The sequence below is a fragment of the Chanodichthys erythropterus genome, chromosome 15, assembly GCF_024489055.1.
Source record: "Chanodichthys erythropterus isolate Z2021 chromosome 15, ASM2448905v1, whole genome shotgun sequence".
NCBI lineage: Eukaryota > Metazoa > Chordata > Actinopteri > Cypriniformes > Xenocyprididae > Chanodichthys > Chanodichthys erythropterus.
In genome coordinates, this window is record NC_090235.1 from 30,254,223 (window position 1) to 30,275,355 (window position 21,133).

Genomic DNA, 21,133 nt, shown 5'->3' on the forward strand with positions numbered 1-21,133 from the left:
ACCTGTGCAGATCCATATGTTACTGGCTGCCCTTGTGTAATGCCTTTCATAATGTTGGGAACATGGGCTGGCAAATGCAAATAATGGGGGAGTACACCCCGACTGTTACATAACAGTCTGTGTTATGTTGAGATCCGCATGTTTTCCGGAAGTCTTTTAAACAAATGAGATTTACATAAGAAAGAGAAAGCAATGGAGTTGTATGTCTTTTCCATGTACTGAACACTTGTTATTCAACTATGCCAAGATAAATTCAAATTTTGAATCTAGGGCACCTTTAAGGTGCAGTATGTAATATTGACAGCTAGTGGCTGAAATGGGTACTGCAGACCAAATTCAAAATATTGGAGAGTTGTTTTGCCGCTGCATTTTCCACCAACTGGCAACCCAGGGTGTTTGAAATTCTATTGGGTAAACTGGCAGTGGGCAGGATCACACAGACCAAAACAAAAAAGACATTCTAACACAGAAAGCACATTTCAAAGTAGAATAACTAGCTGTGGCATTGTTTTTCAAAGAAACAAGTATGTGAACTTAGCATGTTTCGTAAAATCATGTTGAAGTATTCGGTAACACTTTACATTAAGGTTCCCTTTGTAAAGGGTTTATAAAGGTGTTTGTTAATGAGTAATAAGTCATTTACAAATGCATTATAAATCATTAATAATGCAGTTATAACTGCATGAATAAAAAGGCGACTTTAATGCAATACCTGCCAAATAGTGAGCCGTTTTTAACTCACATGTTATAAATGCTTAATAAATGTATTTATTAACATATTTAACTCAAAACCAGATTTCTGGTTTATTTTATGATGCAGCAAAAATTGACTATCATAATTAGACTGAAGGTTGTTGTATTTGTGCTTTCTTATTAATATCTCATGACTGCCACTTGTCTTACTATGTTGCTTACCAGAAGTTTTTGTCTTACCCATGATACTCTCCAAAAAGGTCATGATGCCTCTCCACAGCAGTGTATAAAAACAAAATTATTGTTTTTTAAAGACAAAATTCCAACTTTATTTTGAAAATAAAACAAAAGATAATAACCATAACTTGATTAGATATTAAAGTCTGCGTGAACCGGAAGTTGCAAACGACTCTTCTCCAGTGTTGTGACGTATTTCCAGGTGAAACAGAATATTGAATAGAGGGCAGAGTTTTACTTTAGTGCTCCTCCTTTCCATCTCTCGCACTCCTCCTCTCCATATCTCACTCATAGCAGACGAACGGTTGCAGAAGAGTGGTTTACACGTTTTCAACCCAAGCCGTCAAACTGACGTTATCAGAGAAGGAACGCCATTCCAGACCAGAAGTAACTTTTCAGATTTCGATTAAAGATTACTGCGGCAAACAAGTTTTTTCTGTGTTTTAACTTGCACGGATTCATTGTTCACCACAAGACCAGTAATATGACCAGTAATAATAATAATGTAAAGTGAAAACCTGTAAACCATTTATTAATGAACATGAATAACCTATGAAAAGGAACCTTAATGTAAAGTGGAAACCTGCGAACCATTTATTAATGAGTTATGAACATTAACAACCTATGAAAAGGAACCTTAATGTAAAGTGAAAACCTGTTAACCATTTATTAATGAGTTATGAACATTAACAACCTATGAAAAGGAACCTTAATGTAAAGTGAAAACCTGTTAACCATTTATTAATGAGTTATGAACATTAACATCCTATGAAAAGGAACCTTAATGTTAAGTGAAAACCTGTTAACCATTTATTAATGAGTTATGAACATTAACATCCTATGAAAAGGAACCTTAATGTTAAGTGAAAACCTGCGAACCATTTATTAATGAGTTATGAACATTAACAACCTATGAAAAGGAACCTTAATGTAAAGTGAAAACCTGTTAACCATTTATTAATGAGTTATGAACATTAACAACCTATGAAAAGGACCCTTAATGTAAAGTGAAAACCTGTTAACCATTTATTAATGAGTTATGAACATTAACAACCTATGAAAAGGAACCTTAATGTAAAGTGAAAACCTGTGAACATTTATTAACGAGTTATGAACTTTAACAACCTATGAAAAGGAACCTTAATGTAAAGTGGAAACCTGTTAACCATTTATTAATGAGTTATGAACATTAACAACCTATGAAAAGGAACCTTAATGTAAAGTGGAAACCTGTTAACCATTTATTAATGAGTTATGAACATTAACAACCTATGAAAAGGAACCTTAATGTAAAGTGAAAACCTGTTAACCATTTATTAATGAGTTATGAACATTAACAACCTATGAAAAGGACCCTTAATGTTAAGTGAAAACCTGTTAACCATTTATTAATGAGTTATGAACATTAACATCCTATGAAAAGGAACCTTAATGTAAAGTGGAAACCTGTTAACCATTTATTAATGAGTTATGAACATTAACAACCTATGAAAAGGAACCTTAATGTAAAGTGAAAACCTGTTAACCATTTATTAATGAGTTATGAACATTAACAACCTATGAAAAGGAACCTTAATGTAAAGTAAACCTGTTAACCATTTATTAATGAGTTATGAACATTAACAACCTATGAAAAGGACCCTTAATGTAAAGTGAAAGCCTGTTAACCATTTATTAATGAGTTATGAACATTAACAACCTATGAAAAGGAACCTTAATGTAAAGTGAAAACCTGTGAACATTTATTAACGAGTTATGAACTTTAACAACCTATGAAAAGGAACCTTAATGTAAAGTGGAAACCTGTTAACCATTTATTAATGAGTTATGAACATTAACAACCTATGAAAAGGAACCTTAATGTAAAGTGGAAACCTGTTAACCATTTATTAATGAGTTATGAACATTACATTAAGGTTCCTTTTCATAGGTTGTTAAAGTGAAAACCTGTGAACGTTTATTAACGAGTTATGAACTTTAACAACCTATGAAAAGGAACCTTAATGTAAATTGAAAACCTGTGAACCATTTATTAATGAGTTACGAATATTAATAACCTGTGAAAGTGAACCTTAATGTAGTGTGCATCGTGTTTATTAAAGCAGACGCAGATCTTTGTTTTTTTCCTGGTGACATTTTATTGTTGAAATATTAATAAGCAATTAATAATTATTCTTGATATCATGATAAAGGATACTGTAACTTTGTGGGAGTGCCAGAGCGGTTATTTATTTAATATAAAAAGCTAACACCGCGAATAAACATAATATACAAACTAACACAGCGATTATAATATAAACACTTGAAAAACATAGTCTGCAATGTCACTTCAGTTAGCTTACCCATCAAATCAGTAACTTTAAACACAAATTTTACTTTAGAGCATGCCCTGGTAACTGCATGACTTCTTCTCATGATAGTGGCAAGGCTTTATTGGATGCTCACTAGCGCCAACTCCTGTCACACGCCAGAACACGCTTAGTGATGTAACCCTGAAAGAGTATATAAGTATACAGAGTATATAAGTATATAAAGAGTATATATAAAGAGTATATATTAGTATAGCCTAATATATTATTGTCATGTCTAGTTTTCTATAACTTTCTTCATAATAAAAAAAATGCTTCATCTGAATCCTGCTCCTTGACTGCTCTTTACACCAAATGTGACAATAATGTATAATGAGCAATGCATTCTTCTTCTATTTATAATTATTATTATTATTATTATTATTATACGCAGTAGTAGTAGGCTATACTTTATTATTCTCTTTCGGGTTCTCATCACTATGCGTGTTGATTCTGGCGTGTGACAGGAGTTGGCGCTAGTGAGCATTCAATAAAGCCTTGCCACTTTTGAGAAGAAGTTACACAGTACTGTTCCAACATGCGTTGAAGTGAATTTGTGTTTACTGATTTGATGGGTAAGCTAACTGAGGTGAAATCGCAGACTTTGTTTTTCTAGTGTTTATATTATATTAGTAATCGCTGTGTTAGTTTGTAGTTATCTTAAACAAATAACCGCTCCGGCGCACCCGCGCATGTACTGTACGGATGACCAAAGCCAAATAACGTACTCAAGTTACAGTGGCCTTTATCATATCAGAAATATCTATTAAATGCTTATTAATATGCTGCTAATGTTCTGTAATGGTGCATTAGGTCATTGATTTAATGATTTACACAACTGTTAATTAAAAAAAATACATATTTAGGTGCCTTTATTCAGCTTGTATCAAATATGTTTGGCTTATAGGTGTGATGTTTATTATCTTTTCTGAATACTTGATTGTTTCTCTGAATGTTTTAATTTAAGTTTACCTGCATAAGCCACTTTTCATGAGAAGTCATGCTCTGTAACTTTGTGCTGTAAAAGATTTTTTAGAAGATTGTTTTTACTGAGACATTCATCAAAAATAAAATATTTCATCTGAAAAAGATATTATCTTCTGTGTACATTAATAATTAATAAATACATGATTAACATGTGTTCACACTACATTAAGGTTCACTTTAATAGGTAATTAATGTTTATAACTCATTAAATGAGTTCCACTTTACATTAAGGTTCACTTTCATAGGTTGTTAATGTTCATAACTCATTAATAAATGGTTCACAGGTTTTCACTTTACATTAAGGTTCACTTTCATAGGTTGTTAATGTTCATAACTCATTAATAAATGGTTCGCAGGTTTTCACTTTACATTAAGGTTCACTTTCATAGGTTGTTAATGTTCATAACTCATTAATAAATGGTTCACAGGTTTCCACTTTACATTAAGGTTCCTTTTCATAGGTTGTTAATGTTCATAACTCATTAATAAATGGTTCACAGGTTTTCACTTTACATTAAGGTTCACTTTCATAGGTTGTTAATGTTCATAACTCATTAATAAATGGTTCACAGGTTTCCACTTTACATTAAGGTTCCTTTTCATAGGTTGTTAATGTTCATAACTCATTAATAAATGGTTCACAGGTTTCCACTTTACATTAAGGTTCCTTTTCATAGGTTGTTAATGTTCATAACTCATTAATAAATGGTTCACAGGTTTTCACTTTACATTAAGGTTCCTTTTCATAGGTTGTTAATGTTCATAACTCATTAATAAATGGTTCGCAGGTTTTCACTTTACATTAAGGTTCACTTTCATAGGTTGTTAATGTTCATAACTCATTAATAAATGGTTCACAGGTTTCCACTTTACATTAAGGTTCCTTTTCATTGGTTGTTAATGTTCATAACTCATTAATAAATGGTTCGCAGGTTTTCACTTTACATTAAGGTTCCTTTTCATAGGTTGTTAATGTTCATAACTCATTAATAAATGGTTAACAGGTTTTCACTTTACATTAAGGTTCACTTTCATAGGTTGTTAATGTTCATAACTCATTAATAAATGGTTCGCAGGTTTTCACTTTACATTAAGGTTCCTTTTCATAGGTTGTTAATGTTCATAACTCATTAATAAATGGTTCGCAGGTTTTCACTTTACATTAAGGTTCCTTTTCATAGGTTGTTAATGTTCATAACTCATTAATAAATGGTTCGCAGGTTTTCACTTTACATTAAGGTTCCTTTTCATAGGTTGTTAATGTTCATAACTCATTAATAAATGGTTCACAGGTTTCCACTTTACATTAAGGTTCCTTTTCATAGGTTGTTAATGTTCATAACTCATTAATAAATGGTTCACAGGTTTTCACTTTACATTAAGGTTCCTTTTCATAGGTTGTTAATGTTCATAACTCATTAATAAATGGTTCGCAGGTTTTCACTTTACATTAAGGTTCACTTTCATAGGTTGTTAATGTTCATAACTCATTAATAAATGGTTCACAGGTTTCCACTTTACATTAAGGTTCCTTTTCATTGGTTGTTAATGTTCATAACTCATTAATAAATGGTTAACAGGTTTTCACTTTACATTAAGGTTCCTTTTCATAGGTTGTTAATGTTCATAACTCATTAATAAATGGTTCACAGGTTTTCACTTTACATTATTATTATTACTGGTCATATTACTGGTCTTGTGGTGAACAATGAATCCGTGCAAGTTAAAACACAGAAAAAACTTGTTTGCCGCAGTAATCTTTAATCGAAATCTGAAAAGTTACTTCTGGTCTGGAATGGCGTTCCTTCTCTGATAACGTCAGTTTGACGGCTTGGGTTGAAAACGTGTAAACCACTCTTCTGCAACCGTTCGTCTGCTATGAGTGAGATATGGAGAGGAGGAGTGCGAGAGATGGAAAGGAGGAGCACTAAAGTAAAACTCTGCCCTCTATTCAATATTCTGTTTCACCTGGAAATACGTCACAACACTGGAGAAGAGTCGTTTGCAACTTCCGGTTCACGCAGACTTTAATATCTAATCAAGTTATGGTTATTATCTTTTGTTTTATTTTCAAAATAAAGTTGGAATTTTGTCTTTAAAAAACAATAATTTTGTTTTTATACACTGCTGTGGAGAGGCATCATGACCTTTTTGGAGAGTATCATGGGTAAGACAAAAACTTCTGGTAAGCAACATAGTAAGACAAGTGGCAGTCATGAGATATTAATAAGAAAGCACAAATACAACAACCTTCAGTCTAATTATGATAGTCAATTTTTGCTGCATCATAAAATAAACCAGAAATCTGGTTTTGAGTTAAATATGTTAATAAATACATTTATTAAGCATTTATAACATGTGAGTTAAAAACGGCTCACTATTTGGCAGGTATTGCATTAAAGTCGCCTTTTTATTCATGCAGTTATAACTGCATTATTAATGATTTATAATGCATTTGTAAATGACTTATTACTCATTAACAAACACCTTTATAAACCCTTTACAAAGGGAACCTTAATGTAAAGTGTTACCAAGTATTCTCTATCTCTGTAACATGTATTCTTCAGAACTCTGTATTTCTTAACTCAAAATTCTCTGGTCCTCTTTAAGACTCTCCTCTTTAAGAGTATTCGTTGAGAAGAAAGTATAAGGAGGTTCGGTCTCAGGTCAGTGCATCTGGACAGCAGCAGCATAGAGTGAAGCTCCTCTCAGGAGAAATAACAGTGTGAAGGAGAACTAGACTTCTAACACAAGCTGAACTGTCTTTCTGAGCAGCACTTTTCTCAGACAGCACTTTGGGAGCAAAATCAGTCTGGACAGGCTGAGAACCAATATCTCATGTTTCTGTACTACGCTGTCACACACAGACTCTTTTATTACTCTTAGTCATAATAAGATTACAACATAATTTACACACAAGCATATGCACAGAGCGTCATTAAATTAACTGTAATGAGGCATTATATAATACGAACTTGCATTAGTATGAAAGAATGAATGCATAATGATTATAAAATGGAAACAGGGAAGATTAATCATGTCATTCACATTCAAAATGATAAGTGTGTGGTATGTAGATGCCCATGTTAAAGAAGATTGAGACAGTGAGTCCAAATAGAGGAAAGTTAAGTCAGAAGTCAGTGTACTGCAGTGTGTGTGTGTGTGTGCTGTTAACAGACCTTTGGTTAAAGAGTGTGTGTGACGGTAAATGGAGAAAAGACATGCATGCACTGGAGCACAACTCTTTGATGAAAGACCAGAGACCAGAGCTGCTTCCCTCAGGATGACCACAGACATTAATTAATCCATAGACAGACCAAACAAAAACACAAACTACACACACACACACAGTCAGGTCTCTAGCCCAATAAAGGAGCCGTAATTTTCCACATTCACTCTAGCCCACAGGGAAGTAAAAAGGGTCTGTGAAATTGATGGAAAGACAACAGAATATGAGAAATTGAGACAAAGGATAAGAGAGATATACAGACAGCTGGAATTCCTGGAATCTGGTAAATGAGCTATGGACAGAGTCATGAGATATTACTGGATACGTGTCAAAAATAAATATGTAAATAAACAAATTAAATTGTTTTTTTTAAAGATGCTATAGAGTAAAAATGAAAGTTTTGTGACTTTAGTTCTTGTCTATTAGCTTTCAGGCTATCTAGTGTATGCTAGAATACTGTAATGTGACAAACATATTTTAGCAGACAATTTACAGTCTTTCTCTTATTGATGACTCATCTTGCGATCATAAACATATCCATTTTTGTTGTTACTTATTTATAGCAGTTTCTTTGTTATTTAAGGTGCATTCAGTAGTTTTTTAGCTTGTTTTTCCATGTACACCACAATGATGTTAGACGCTGCACTACCCTAGTGCCACTAAGTTTTAGAGAATCATCTATACAAAAAGTAATTCCCTTACCTGTCTAACAAAACAGAAGCAAATTGGGCATCACTGCTCAGAAATCTTTCCACCTTTCCACCGATGTTTTCTGTTTATTTTTAATTTTTTTCTTCTTCAGTCTTTCTGGCTTCTGACCTTTTTTATTTCTTCTGCCATACAGGCATTGATTCTCCCATTGACTCCACTGGTAAAGCAAGATAATCTGTGTGTTTCAGTGTCTAATTTTCACCTAACAGCACTACGCTACTATCGTATCTACAGATGCTGCAGCAAATGAGCGTGAGGATTCTCTCTGACATTAAGTGAAACACAGCAGGTCATGTCATTTCAGCATGGCAAAACACATTAAGGAGGGTGATGCATCGAACCTGTATAATTAAAAAAAAAAAAAAAAAACTTTTATAGAAAACTATTATGAGTACAGTATTCATCTTATATGAGTTTACACCATTCAGATGACCCTTCACAAAAACATTAATGTGTCTTAATGTGTAAATCTTTTTAAATTAGCACCAAACTACTGAATGTACCTTTAATGTAGCAGTTTTACAGCTATTCATTTATTATCATCATTAGACCCTTCAGCATGATCTACAGTATGCTATAGCACATGTCACGGGACTATGACGGCCAGACCCAGTTTTAGGGAATGTGGGATAGTTATGTCCTGTCAGGAGAAAACCACTTTACCTGTGAATATGCTGATCACTGATTCAGCTCAAGCAGAGCAAAGCAGAGATCTGAAAATCACTGCTGGACAGCCCTGACAACCCCCCGCTGTCCTGTCAGGACCAGTATATGCTCTTGGGAAAGCTCACTGTGTGCAGTTTGTTTTGTTCCCTCATGGTTGTAGCTCAGTATGAGCTGACAAATTTGTAAAGTGAAAAAAAATGACGTGATTTAATCTGAACCTTTATTTTATAAGGTTTTTAAGCTATCTCTGATAATAGTTTGACACTTTTTAATGCAAGTCTTTTGAAATGCTAGTTTATATCCCTAAACTCAAATATCCTGCATGGGTGACTAACATTTTCAGAATATTTTAACAGGTTTGTCTTATGACCTCTTTCTTCTTGTCCTCCAATCACAGCGGAGCTGGAGCATGCTCAGAGAGTACCGGAGGCGGAGCCTGTCCAGCCACAGGTAAAACTAAAGGACAGGCAAAAGTTCTTTGAAGAGGCTTTTCAGCAGGACATGGAACACTACCTGTCCACAGGATATCTACAGATTGCAGAGAGAAGAGGTGAGCTATGCCCGTGCCCTCGGCTCAAACCTAAACCAGATCAAAATGTGGCAACACTAATAAAAAGAGATGCTGTTTTAAAAAAGGGTAATGTAAATATGCTGTATCCTTATGTACAACCTAACAAACCTTTTTTTATATTCCTGGGCAATGTGTCTTTAGATGTTCTGGTACAAAAACACTCAGCGGTCATTATTACAAATAAAAGTGCCAGGTCCACATCACCCAGCATATTCGAATGGGAAGGCTGTTCCCAGCCCTGAAGTGTTGCTTTTATCTTCTACCTGGTCAATTTGTCTAAAATGACTCGGGAGTCAGCTGGAGAGCAGCTGAAGGGAGTTGGGTCAACAAGTCCAATGGGTAACGCTGATAAAATGGTAGATAAACTTCACTGAAGCAGCAAATGGAAGGATAGACAGTTGGGGCTAAGATCAGCCAGTGTGTCATTGAGAGGATAGGACTAGAAAACGCCAGCACTTCATTAGGTGCGTTTGACTTCATGCAGCACTGCTCAATCTGATCATTTTGTCCAACTTGAGACAGCGCTGACACTGTTGTATGCCATCAAAATACCACAAGGATGATTTGAAAGTCTTTGACTGGTTCAGTTGCTGCAGTTTCTTCAGAGTGGCCACACAAGATCTGATGATGATATACAACTGTTTCATTATTGGCCAGATTTACCGATGACAACAATGACATTGGTTTCATATTCATTCTGACAGCTTCAGTTCTGCCATTTTTCAAAAATCCGTGTTTTTATACAAGTAAAAACTCTTTTCATGTAATCTTAATGTTATATTGTGCCAAAATATAGATCCCACTTGATTGGTATCGAAATCATACAGGTTTATCTTGACCTTCTTGTTCATACAGGCACTGTATTAAGCAGCACATAAACCTGATTCTGGTTTCTATATGTAAAATTCAAACATATGTTTACCTGACAAATTTTAGATCAAATCCATTTAGTCTGTGATAAAGTACGCAAACACTGTGTGAGCATCACTATGTAAAACAGAAAGTGATCTACTTGATGGCTCAGTTTTCAATTTCTCCTTGACTGCAAGAGGCAAATCTTACCAGCAGAAGTTGAACACACCTATTAAGAAAGCAGGTCTTAGATCAGCCATTAGGTCATTAACAAGGTGAGGCTAGAATCAGCCAGTACATCACTAAGATGGCAGGGTGAAAGAAGGCAAGGTTAGGAGCAGAGGGGGAAAATAAAGAAGGCAGGCTGGGATCAGCCAGCGGGTTATTAAAAAAGAGGGGCAAAGATCAGCCAAAGGATCATAAGGAATTGACCAGCATTTCATAAAGAAGGCAGGCTATGATTGGGTCATTAAGAAAGAGGGACTAGGATTAGCCAGTGGGTCATAAAGGATCATCCAGCAGGTCATAAAGAAAACGGGCAAGGACAGGGGTGCAAAACTCAGTTCCTGGAGGGCCACAGCCTTGCGGAGTTAAGTTCCAACTCTGCTCAAACACACATAAAGGCAGGAACACACCAAGCCGACGGTCGGCCGTCGGGCAGTTTTTGTTCGTCGACCGACTAAGTTTTCTCAGTGTGTTCCACACTGTCGGCTGAAGTTGGGCCTCGACGGCTTTTATCGGCCGATTCAACATGTTGAATCGGCTTCTGAGCTCGTCGGTCCAGCAGGCCATCTGATCAGCTGTTCAGCTACTGCCACCAGCTGGTACGGAAAGGCATTTCATCTCACACAGGCGCAGAATGGACGTGCTACTTGGCTGTCGGCTGTCGAGCGTCGGTTTGGTGTGTCAGGGCAACTTTGGACCCAGACGCTGCCAACGTGAGCCAACCCCGCAGTCTGCTTTCGTCTCCACTAGTTCATCGGCGTCTACTTGGTGTGTTCCTGCCTTAAGCCTGAAGGATCAGGTGCATTTAATTAGGGTTGAAGCTAAACTCTGCAGGGCTATGGCCTTCCAGGAATTGAGTTTTGCACCCCTAGGCTAGGATGAGCCCATGGGTCATTAAGAAGGTGGGGTAGTATCATCCATCAGGTCATAACGAAAGCGAGGCAAGGATCAGCCAGAGGGTCATTTAGAAGGTGGGGTTAGGATTGTCCATCAGGTCATATAGGGCTAGGATGAGGCAGTGGGTAATTAAGAAGGCAGGGCTGCGATCATCAAGCTGGTAATAAAGAAGGTGAGGCTAGGATTGGCCAGTAGGTCATTAAGAAGGCATGGCTAGAATTGGCCATTGGGTCATAAAGAGGGCGGGTCTAGTATCAGCCAGTGGGTTATTAAGAAGGAGGGGCTAAGGTCAGCTGTCGGTTCATAAAGAAAAGGCCAGTGGGTCATTAAGAAGGTGAGGCTATGGGCAGCATGGTGGGAATATATGTCAATCCTCTCTTAACCCTTTATTTTATAAAGGATATTATTTTTGGAGTATGGACTGGAACTGTGTTGGAAGAGTGTTTTGGTGGAATTCCTGTCAAAGCGTGACACTGAATGTATGTGTTTGTGTCTAAGTACTGTAAAAGGGGAGCTAACACGTCTCTCTCTTTGCTGTCCACCTCCCTGTGCCGCTGCGCTCTTACACAACCTTGAGGTACGAAGTTCACCGCTCTGCTTACTGATGTCACGCTCACACACGCACATGTGACGGGCATGCCTCACGCCGCAGTCTGTGTTTGTGAAGCATGTGCTAACGACATCACAGCGTCAACATGACTGCAAGGTGACGAATCCAGGACATAGCTTAGAACATAAAATGAGATCTGACATAACTAAATTTGCTGTTCTATTTGACAAGAGAACTGCAGAGATGGGAACTCCTTGCGTTAACATTCATCCTGGACTCAAATCCTTGATATATATTAATGATTGAAGTATAAGGTTGCAGTTGTTGATTCTGTTGCTCTTCCTTTGGTTCACAGAGACAATAGGAAGCATGTCATCAATGGAAGTGAACGTGGACATGCTGGAGCAAATGGATCTAATGGATATGTCTGACCACGAGGCGTTGGATGTCTTTCTCAACTCCGGTGGCGAGGACAACAGCGTGGCCTCACCGATGCTGGGTATACACACACATAGTGATATATCAAAATCATCAATCTTTATATTTACTCACTCTGTAGGTGTGTTCGTTATGCACTCTAAAATATAATTAGCTGAGATTACTTAGAAAACCTGTAAAAACTCATTGCCTCAAATTTAGCAAGTAAATTAGCTCACCATTTTTGATTTGATAAAACATACTACACTTAGTAGAGGTACTTAACAAAAAAACAAGTTTTGCTAACTCAATTTTACAAGTTGAGTACTTAGTTCAGTCAGCTAAAAGATTTAAGTAGACTTAACTCAAAACCATTTCCTTAACAAGCTTGTTCACATTACTAGACAAATATGTTGAAACTGAATGCCTTACATTTCTTAGAGATGTTTCACTCAAAGTTGTAAGCTGTTAATACAGAGACATACAAACGTGTCGGGACAACAATGGACCTTGCATTTAATTGTATTTATTAAATTGCAAATACTGTTCAAATACTTTATCTATCTAAAATTGACTGAATTACTTAAAAAATAAATTAAACTAAAAACATAAATTTAACTAATTAGCTAATAAACATCACTGCAACACAGTTATTGCCTTTAAATAAAGCAATAAAACAACATGCAGCATCAGTGTTTTTTGGTCTTCTCCTGGACCAAAGCACAGGTTATACTCTACAGCACCATGGTAAACATAACATTAAACACTAACAGATCTCTCAATATCTCAGCAGAGGATGATTAAAGGGATAGTTCACCCAAAATTAAAAAAAAATTGATGTTTATCTGCTTACCCCCAGCGCATCCAAGATGTAGGTGACTTTGTTTCTTCAGTAGAACACAAATGATGATTTTTAACTCCAACCGTTGCCGTCTGTGAGTCAAATAATGTCCTAAGACACGAAACAATCGGTTTGTGCGATAAACTGGACCAAACGAATCGAGTGATGAATGCAGTTGTGTATTAGAGGTAAAAAATTATATAAATACTGTTCAGTTTATCGCACAAACCGATTGTTTCGTGTCGTAGGACATCAATGTGTCGTCACAAGCCATAGGGTTTAATTTGGACTTGTCTATGCAAGTTTTATTTACTCTTATAGTAGAAGTTCCCATTAACTAGCATTATTTGACTGACAGATGGCAACAGTTGGAGTTAAAAATCATCATTTGTGTTCTACTGAAGAAACAAAGTCACCTACATCTTGGATGCGCTGGGGGTAAGCAGATAAACATCAAATTTTCATTTTTGGGTGAACTATCCCTTTAAACGACCCAAAAACAGCATAACCAGTTTCACTTATTACAAACCAGTTTCACTTTATTTCTGTCATACATATAAAGAAGTTCTTATTGAGAATTAACGGAAATTAAGATGTTGATGTTTTTTGAAAATAATAGTTTTGTTTGATTACCATTATGGTGATCAGTGTTTGGTTGCCTTAACCACACACAAAAAAATTTCAAACAAGTATGTTTCAACTTTGAGTAAAACATACTTGAGAAATTTAAGGCAATATTTTAATAATTTAAGGCATATTTGTCTAGTAATGTAAACAAGCTTCTTAAGAAAGCTAATTTGTTTGCTTGTTCAGTGTACTTAAATATTTAAGTTGTCTGAACAATGTACTCAACTTGTAGAACTGAGTTACCAATATTCAAGTTTTGCTAAATTTGAGGCAATCAGTTTCCACAAGTAAACTTAACTAATTACATTTTACAATGTGACTTTTGTTTTCAAGTGGAGCCTGATTGAGTTCTATAGATCTAAACCACTTTTAGCTAATAAGCGTCCTTTCTTTATGTTTAAAGAACTCTTTAGCTTTACAAATGCTGAGATGCCATTAAATTAGTGCTGACATTTACCGCTGCCATCAGCAGAACAAGCTGAGATGATGTCTGTGCTGTTTGATTGCATCCAGAGAAGAACAAACAGGTTTTACAATTATCACTAATTACACTGAGCTGCGCTGAAAGCCAAGTTCTCTGGATTATAAAAGGCAACATAAAGTCACTGCATTACCTCACTGTCTACCATTTATGCAGCTGCCTACAAAGGCAGAATCTTAACTTAAACTGGAACCTGATAGTGACAAATTTTGACACAAGTTTTAAAGTTGCAATGAAGCAGAATTAGCAACATATATTTTTTTCAGTATAGTGTCATACGTTTGAATGAAACGAAAAGAAAAAAATGTAGGTTGTGACATGGTTCTGTGAATTGGTTGTTGGTTGGTTTTGAGATGTGGGCGTTGCACTCAAAAAAGGAGCAGAGTGAACGTGAGGCCAGGTTTAAAACTGAGGTTCTCAGGTTCAGGTTCTCTGAAGTCTCATTTCCACCGGAGGGACTTTCCCCAGGAACTAGGAACTTTGGGGTGGTACTCGTTGTGTTTGAATGCAGGAACCAGGGTCTAAGTGAAGGTCCGGGTAAAAAATTCCCCCTCTGAAAGTACCCGCTTGCTAGGTAGTACTTTTTAAAGTTCCGGAACCTTCGGGGGTGGGACTTTGGGTGCTGAACATGCTGATTGGTTGAGTTCACACAGCACTTTAGATTGGTTGACTCCACGCAGCATTTTATTTTTCAACCATCATTTTTTTTAAAGTCTGTTGCAGTGTGTAGAGTAAGAGTTGTTTGGTGGACTGATGATGAGGTCCAGGCTTTATTAAGTTTATATGTGGAGGACGAAATCCAGCGGGAACTGGAAAGTTGCACGCAGTCCTACATCACCGGATTATCTTCATGGTAATTTAGACCACTATAGAAACACAGCTAGCAATAGGTCTGGGGAAAAAAGTGCCTGGGAAGAAAGTTCCTGGGACAAATGGTTCCAGGTAATTTTGGTGGAAATGCGGCTTAATGTGACTGCGCTGTTACAATGGACGAAGTGGTAGGCAGCTTACAAGGTTTTGGAACAGATCTCCTGTCTCTCAGAATCCTGAATGTTGTCTAACTAATGTCTTATTTTTAAAGAGAAATTTGCATTCCTAATCCCTTTTGTTCTTCCTGTCTAAATGATTCTCTCTCAGGTCCAGATGTGGAGTCGTTCACCTCTGAGATCACTCTTCAGGTGCCCACACAGGCGGACCTGAGACACAAGCTGGCATCGCTGTCCTCCACCTGTACGGACTCAGCTAGCCAAGACACAGAGGCAGGGGAAGAGGAGGAGTACAACGATGATGATGAAGATGATGAAAGGGGACAAGCGGCCAACCGGGTCTCTCTGCTTGTCCAGCCAGATCAGGAAGAGGTTGAGGAGGATGCCAGGTTAGACAAGAGAACAAAACCAGCCAATCAAGAACTGTGAGAGCAGCAGCTCATCCTGAAAACACAGAGGATGAATGACAGACTGTAAGCGGAAGTGATGTAATTAGCGGTGTGCTATGCATTTGCGTCAAAAGGAAGAGTATGCATTTGTGTTTTATGAAACCCTTTTGGTTTTTGTAAAGAAATTCTTTGTCGTGTGCTGTGCAGTATAAACCCGATCCTGTGCCTGCCCTCACAAATCAATAAATACCTTTTATTCTGTTGGACGTTCACTGCATATAGCTGGTCTACTGTTTGCCCCTCTGTGCCATTGTTGTCAGTCACAGCAATATAGAAAAGACACACTACTGATCTAATTATATGTTTTCAATCTATAAACTAGTTTGATCAATTTGGTTTCTATATTGTGAATCCAGATCTGGAGTATTTCCACCTTTTTAAAATGGCTTTAGATCAACAAATGTTCAAAAATGTATTCAAAACTGTTGTGTATTTTATGAGGTACATGTCTATCTCATGTATAAAATCAATAATGCTTTAGAGGCCTCGGGCTCACCAGAGTATGATGAGACTATCATTATTTTGCTGAAAACATCAAAATGTTATTATTCTATTTCCACTCATGAGTCTATGGCAGCCTATAAAACCGTATAGTAAAAAGTTTGATTTGGCACACTGACAGAGGACAGTATGAGTCTCTATCTCAATCCCTCTAGCACCACCAACTGCCCAAAGTTGCACTCACATTTATGCTAATAACTTTCGAATCGTAAGAGCTAGAAACAAAATTCTTATTTCCGTCATGAAATGTTTTTTTGCCATTTTGAATTTCCTGTAAACTCTTCCTAGGGTGTTGCTCTAATTTTCATGAAAATTGAACAAGATCATCTTTGGACTATGCCAACAAAAAGTTATGGAATTGTCAAACCGTTTTCAAATAATGCGCAAACAAATTTTAAGTAGCGTTCGTAAAAATAGACATAAGGCTGTACCTCTGTAATGCTTTATCGTATTCAGACCAAACTTGGTACATGTCAATACAAGTATTATCTGAGGCAACATGCTGCATTTCTACGCAGTGCCACCTAGTGGTCCAGAGATAAGAAAAATGCCAATTTTTGCTTGTAACTCCTGAACAGTTTGCCAAAAAAATCTAAATAAGAGACCATAAAATTAGTCTCTTTAGATTCAGGTCGGCATGCCTAGTTGAATGATATTCAATTTTCCCAGCCAATCAACTTGAATTCCATAACTTTTTGCCAGCATGGTCTGAAGATGATGTCGTTCAATTTTGGTGAAAATAGAAAAACTTTCCTGCAAAATTCAAAATGGCCATTTTGAATTTTGTTTTAAAATGCTGTATTTTATTAATGCATTAGCGCATCATTACGTAACTCAGTATGGGTCATCAGCATGGTGACCCGAAAGAACCTGAGAAGTTTCAAGCCAGTGCCACCTAGTAGTTTTCACAGGAGTCATCTCCTTAGACTCCTGAATCCTTGCCGTGTCCTACGATACCAAACATGCTAAGTTTTGCCTTATGGTTTGTGCAACGTGGTTATTCAATGTTAAAACAAATTTCACCAATATCTTTGGAACTGTTTGTCCGATCAAGACGAAAGCACTGTAGGAAATTCAGAAACATAGGCTATTCATTAATGGCCAAATGTTAAAATGTTGATACCAAGTAGCGAAAAAATGCAAACAAAGTTGTCCATGAGTAGGGTGACCAGACATCCCGTTTTTCTGAGGACAGTCCCATATTTCAGCTCTATTTTTAGTATCCCGACTTAAGAAAAAATCATGTTTTGTCCCGTATTTCATCTTTCCTAAAATTTCGTTACAACTGGGTGATCATAGAACGAACAGTAGCAGTAGTAGTAGTGTTCTATCACGCAAAACAGTCCAATCATTTCGTCTTAGAACAAAATCACAATCCAGTCACAATTCGTTATTGATTAGTGAAGGCGGGATAAGTGGAATCGAGCTGAATGACAAAGACCAGAAGTGCTTTCTTTCCTTGCACGCTATCCCAGTTCTCTCAGACAGCGCTCGATCAGTTCTCCTTGCACCTGAATTGTCAAATGCACAAATGTGAAGTATTGCGCGTAAATACAGTCGGTTATGGCTCAAGTGGACGTAGGTGGGTGAAAACAGGATATGTGTCAGTATATTACATCCATGGATTTGGTCTTAAAGGGACAGTAGCCTAATTCAATATTTGTCATTGATGTTAATAAAACATCAAAATATTTTATTTTTTAAATTAATATGTACATGGTAAATAAGCCTACTGTATCTGAAAAAACAAGATTATTTAATTTGTATCTCTATCGTATTTTTTGACATTTTTATCATGGTCATATTGCCCACCCCTTGCTCACCTGTCCTGTATTCCACCATGAGAAATCTGGTCACCCTATCCATGAGTCTTTTTTTTTTTTTTTTTTTTTTTTTTTTTTTTCCCATAGATATAAATGTCTATAACTCCAAAACGAAATGAGATATTTTCACCAAATTAGACACATGCATTGGCTCACTCTGAGGACACATAAAAAAAATGGTGGGATTGTGTTTCTTGGTGGCACTATAATAGAACAAAATACAGTATTATATATAAAATGCTATACTTTACGAATACATTGGTGTACCATTACGGAAGTCTGTATGTGCCATCTGCACCATGCCCTGAAGGTACTCAAAAGGTTGAGAGAGCGCCACCTTGTGGTCAAATGTTATAATGAAGTTTTAAAAAATGCTGATAGCTTTTGATTAATTTAACCTTTTGTCATGAGACAGATTCCTTGTGTCATGCCGATATCATAGATACCAGTGATACCAAGCTTGCTGTCCACCATTTTGATTTTCATTAAAAACCTACTTTTTTTTTTAAAACTGTTCCTAGACCATTAGTCCAATTTTCACCAAATTTGAGTCAGATCACCTTCAGACCATGCCGGCAAAAAGTTATAGATTTCATGTCGATATGGGCTTACAAAAAAACGCCCTGATAATTACTGCTTGCTGCTATATTTATTATTAATTACCACACTACTAATAGTATCAAATACTTTTTAAAAATAATTGAATATTTTAAAGATGTTTTTATATATAATAACATTATTAATTGTTATTTCTAAATTCATTTTTAAATGTGGTTAATCAGTAAGAAATTTATTAGAAATATATATAAAAAATTAACACATTCCCCTTTAAACCAGTATGGAGGTCAGTAATGAAGACTCAGACTGACAGTGAACTGTCCATGAGTTTTTATTAAACCTTAAGTACAAATTGAAAAAGTAAAAAACAAAACAAAAACAAACAAAAACAAAATAAAACGGGCAATATAACCAACATGAAATCTTTCCTCAAGAGAGGAATAGCTGAGACGCAGTGCTAATAAATTAACTCGCCTGACTGAGCAAATCTCTCATATTGTAGAAAAAGGAACCAAAAACAGCAAAATATTCTGAGTAAAATACATTGTAAGGCCATACAAACTTGACAACCGGCGTTTTTTTGTTGAAAACACCCGACTTGGTTTTCATTTAAATACTCCTAAAACAGATCAGTCTTCTGTTAAGGACAACAACCAACAAACTGGATTATAGTTTTTTTTTTTTTTCTTGACAGTCACCACTGGCAAGCTCAGTGCAACATGAGTAGCTACTACATGGTTGAATTTTCAGTAATGAAAATGTAAAAACTTTTTTGTGAAAGTATTTTCCCTTTTCTTTAAAAAAGTAAACCTAAAAAACAAAACTAGGGGGAAATCGCGACTCCTTATCTTAGTCCTCAGTGATGTAAGCAGCACTTAAAATTTATACACATTACCAGAGCAACCCTGTATGCATCAAACTCCCACAGCTGAAGAAACTGAAATGTAAGGCTTTTCTTCATCTGACAGCATCCATCTATCTATCCTTTCCTTCTGTCACTCCAACAAAGGCTCAAGTATTAAAGACATTTACAGGATTTATGTACAAAAGGTGATTTTCTTAAGTTTCTTTAAATCACTGATACTTCTGCAAAAATGAAAAGACAACAAAAAGAAACAATAATAATAACAATAAAAAAAAACTTGGACTTGTATTTCACATTTTACACCCTCTGAATAGTGGCTCTAACTTGAGATAGCACATCAGAACAAAAGATCAAATAAAAAGGCAAAAACACAAAATATAATAATTACAATAATATAATATAATAATTAATGTTAACTGGTACAGATGAATCAATAAGTCTGGAAGAATGGAATGTTGACACGATTGCACATCTAGAAGCGGAAAAAGCCTCTGGGCTCTTCCGTCCTGTGGGATAAGAAGTCTGACAGGACTTCTTTATTACCTTTTTGTATTGATATACAGTAAAAAAACAAAAAAACAAAAAAAAAAACAGCACCAAAAATAAAGATCTCCCCGCTAAACATCAGGCACAATTTTCGCTCGTAAGCGTCAGCGTGGGAGGAACCCCTCTCACTACCGGGACAGGACCCACGCATTCCCTAACACCCACTTCCTCAAGTACAGCCCGACCTGCTGCCATGGAAACCAGCGTTCCCCGAAACCACAGAGGAAAGTGTGAAATGAAAAGCAGATGAAAAAACAAACAAAACCCAACCCCAAAAAACACAGTACTTCCTCTTAAAAAAAAAGAAAAAAAAAAAGACAAATTTCAAGTGTTTACCATCTTTAGAGCTGCGTCTTCCACAGAGGAGCTGCATGGGGAGTAAATGAATTCAAATCAAAACAAAGGTGATGTCATAAAACTAAACAAAATGGTAAACAAAACAAAACAAAAAACCAAAAACGTTCTTGGGCAGCTCCATCAAGCACCAACATTCAAAGGAAAGGGGCCAGGAAAAAAATGAGGAGAGAAGCACCCATTTGTCCCAAGGTTCACAGTTCAGGAGGAGCGTGTGTGCAGTCAATGGGGCCGAAGACGATGGGGAAGAGGGTCCAGGCAGAAAAGATGACATCATACTCACACCTGTCAGTGACTCACACCTGGGACCATGTCTCTTAATGCTATCAAACATCTGGTGAATTAAAAACTAGTGCGCTAGTGCAAAAAAAGGCAGCCTGTTTTCAACACAGGAAACTCTGCCCTGCTATGTGGGTGATGAAAGACACAAACAAAATGAAGGGAGGGAGAGGAAATTGATTGGTTGACGTAGGCAACCGGGCGGCGTTTCTCACGAGACGGCAGCGGCGGCACTTTTGGACAGGTGGGTTGGCAGGTGGGTCAGGGACAGCTCCACGGTGGATCTCTTGCGGGGGCCGCGCTTGGCTGGCGGTTTGTTGGGGCTGGAGCCGTTACAGCCGTCTGCCGCGCTTCTCACCAGGGCTTTACCGCACACCTGATTCACCAAACTGTTGATCTGCTCCTGAGGGACCACACAAAGACAAAGACAAAGAGAGACT

The 21,133-nt window shown here is 36.7% G+C and overlaps 2 protein-coding genes across 2 annotated transcripts in view; one reads left to right on the plus strand and one right to left on the minus strand.

The window, feature by feature from the left end:
• Window positions 1–8,801: 8,801 nt before the first annotated feature.
• Window positions 8,802–16,133, plus strand: dtnbp1b (dystrobrevin binding protein 1b). Its single transcript, XM_067410988.1, is given in 5 exon segments — window positions 8,802–8,829; window positions 9,269–9,421; window positions 12,322–12,465; window positions 15,470–15,710; window positions 15,712–16,133. Coding segments are annotated over 5 exon segments (621 nt in total). The 3' UTR covers window positions 15,767–16,133.
• A 2,840-nt stretch (window positions 16,134–18,973) lies between these two features.
• Window positions 18,974–21,133, minus strand: part of jarid2b (jumonji and AT-rich interaction domain containing 2b) — a 121,358-nt gene continuing 119,198 nt past the window's right edge. The window contains exon 18 of the mRNA XM_067411573.1: window positions 18,974–21,096. Coding sequence (XP_067267674.1) covers window positions 20,905–21,096 — 192 coding nt within the window. The 3' untranslated portion in view covers window positions 18,974–20,904. The remainder of the gene's footprint in view (window positions 21,097–21,133) is intronic.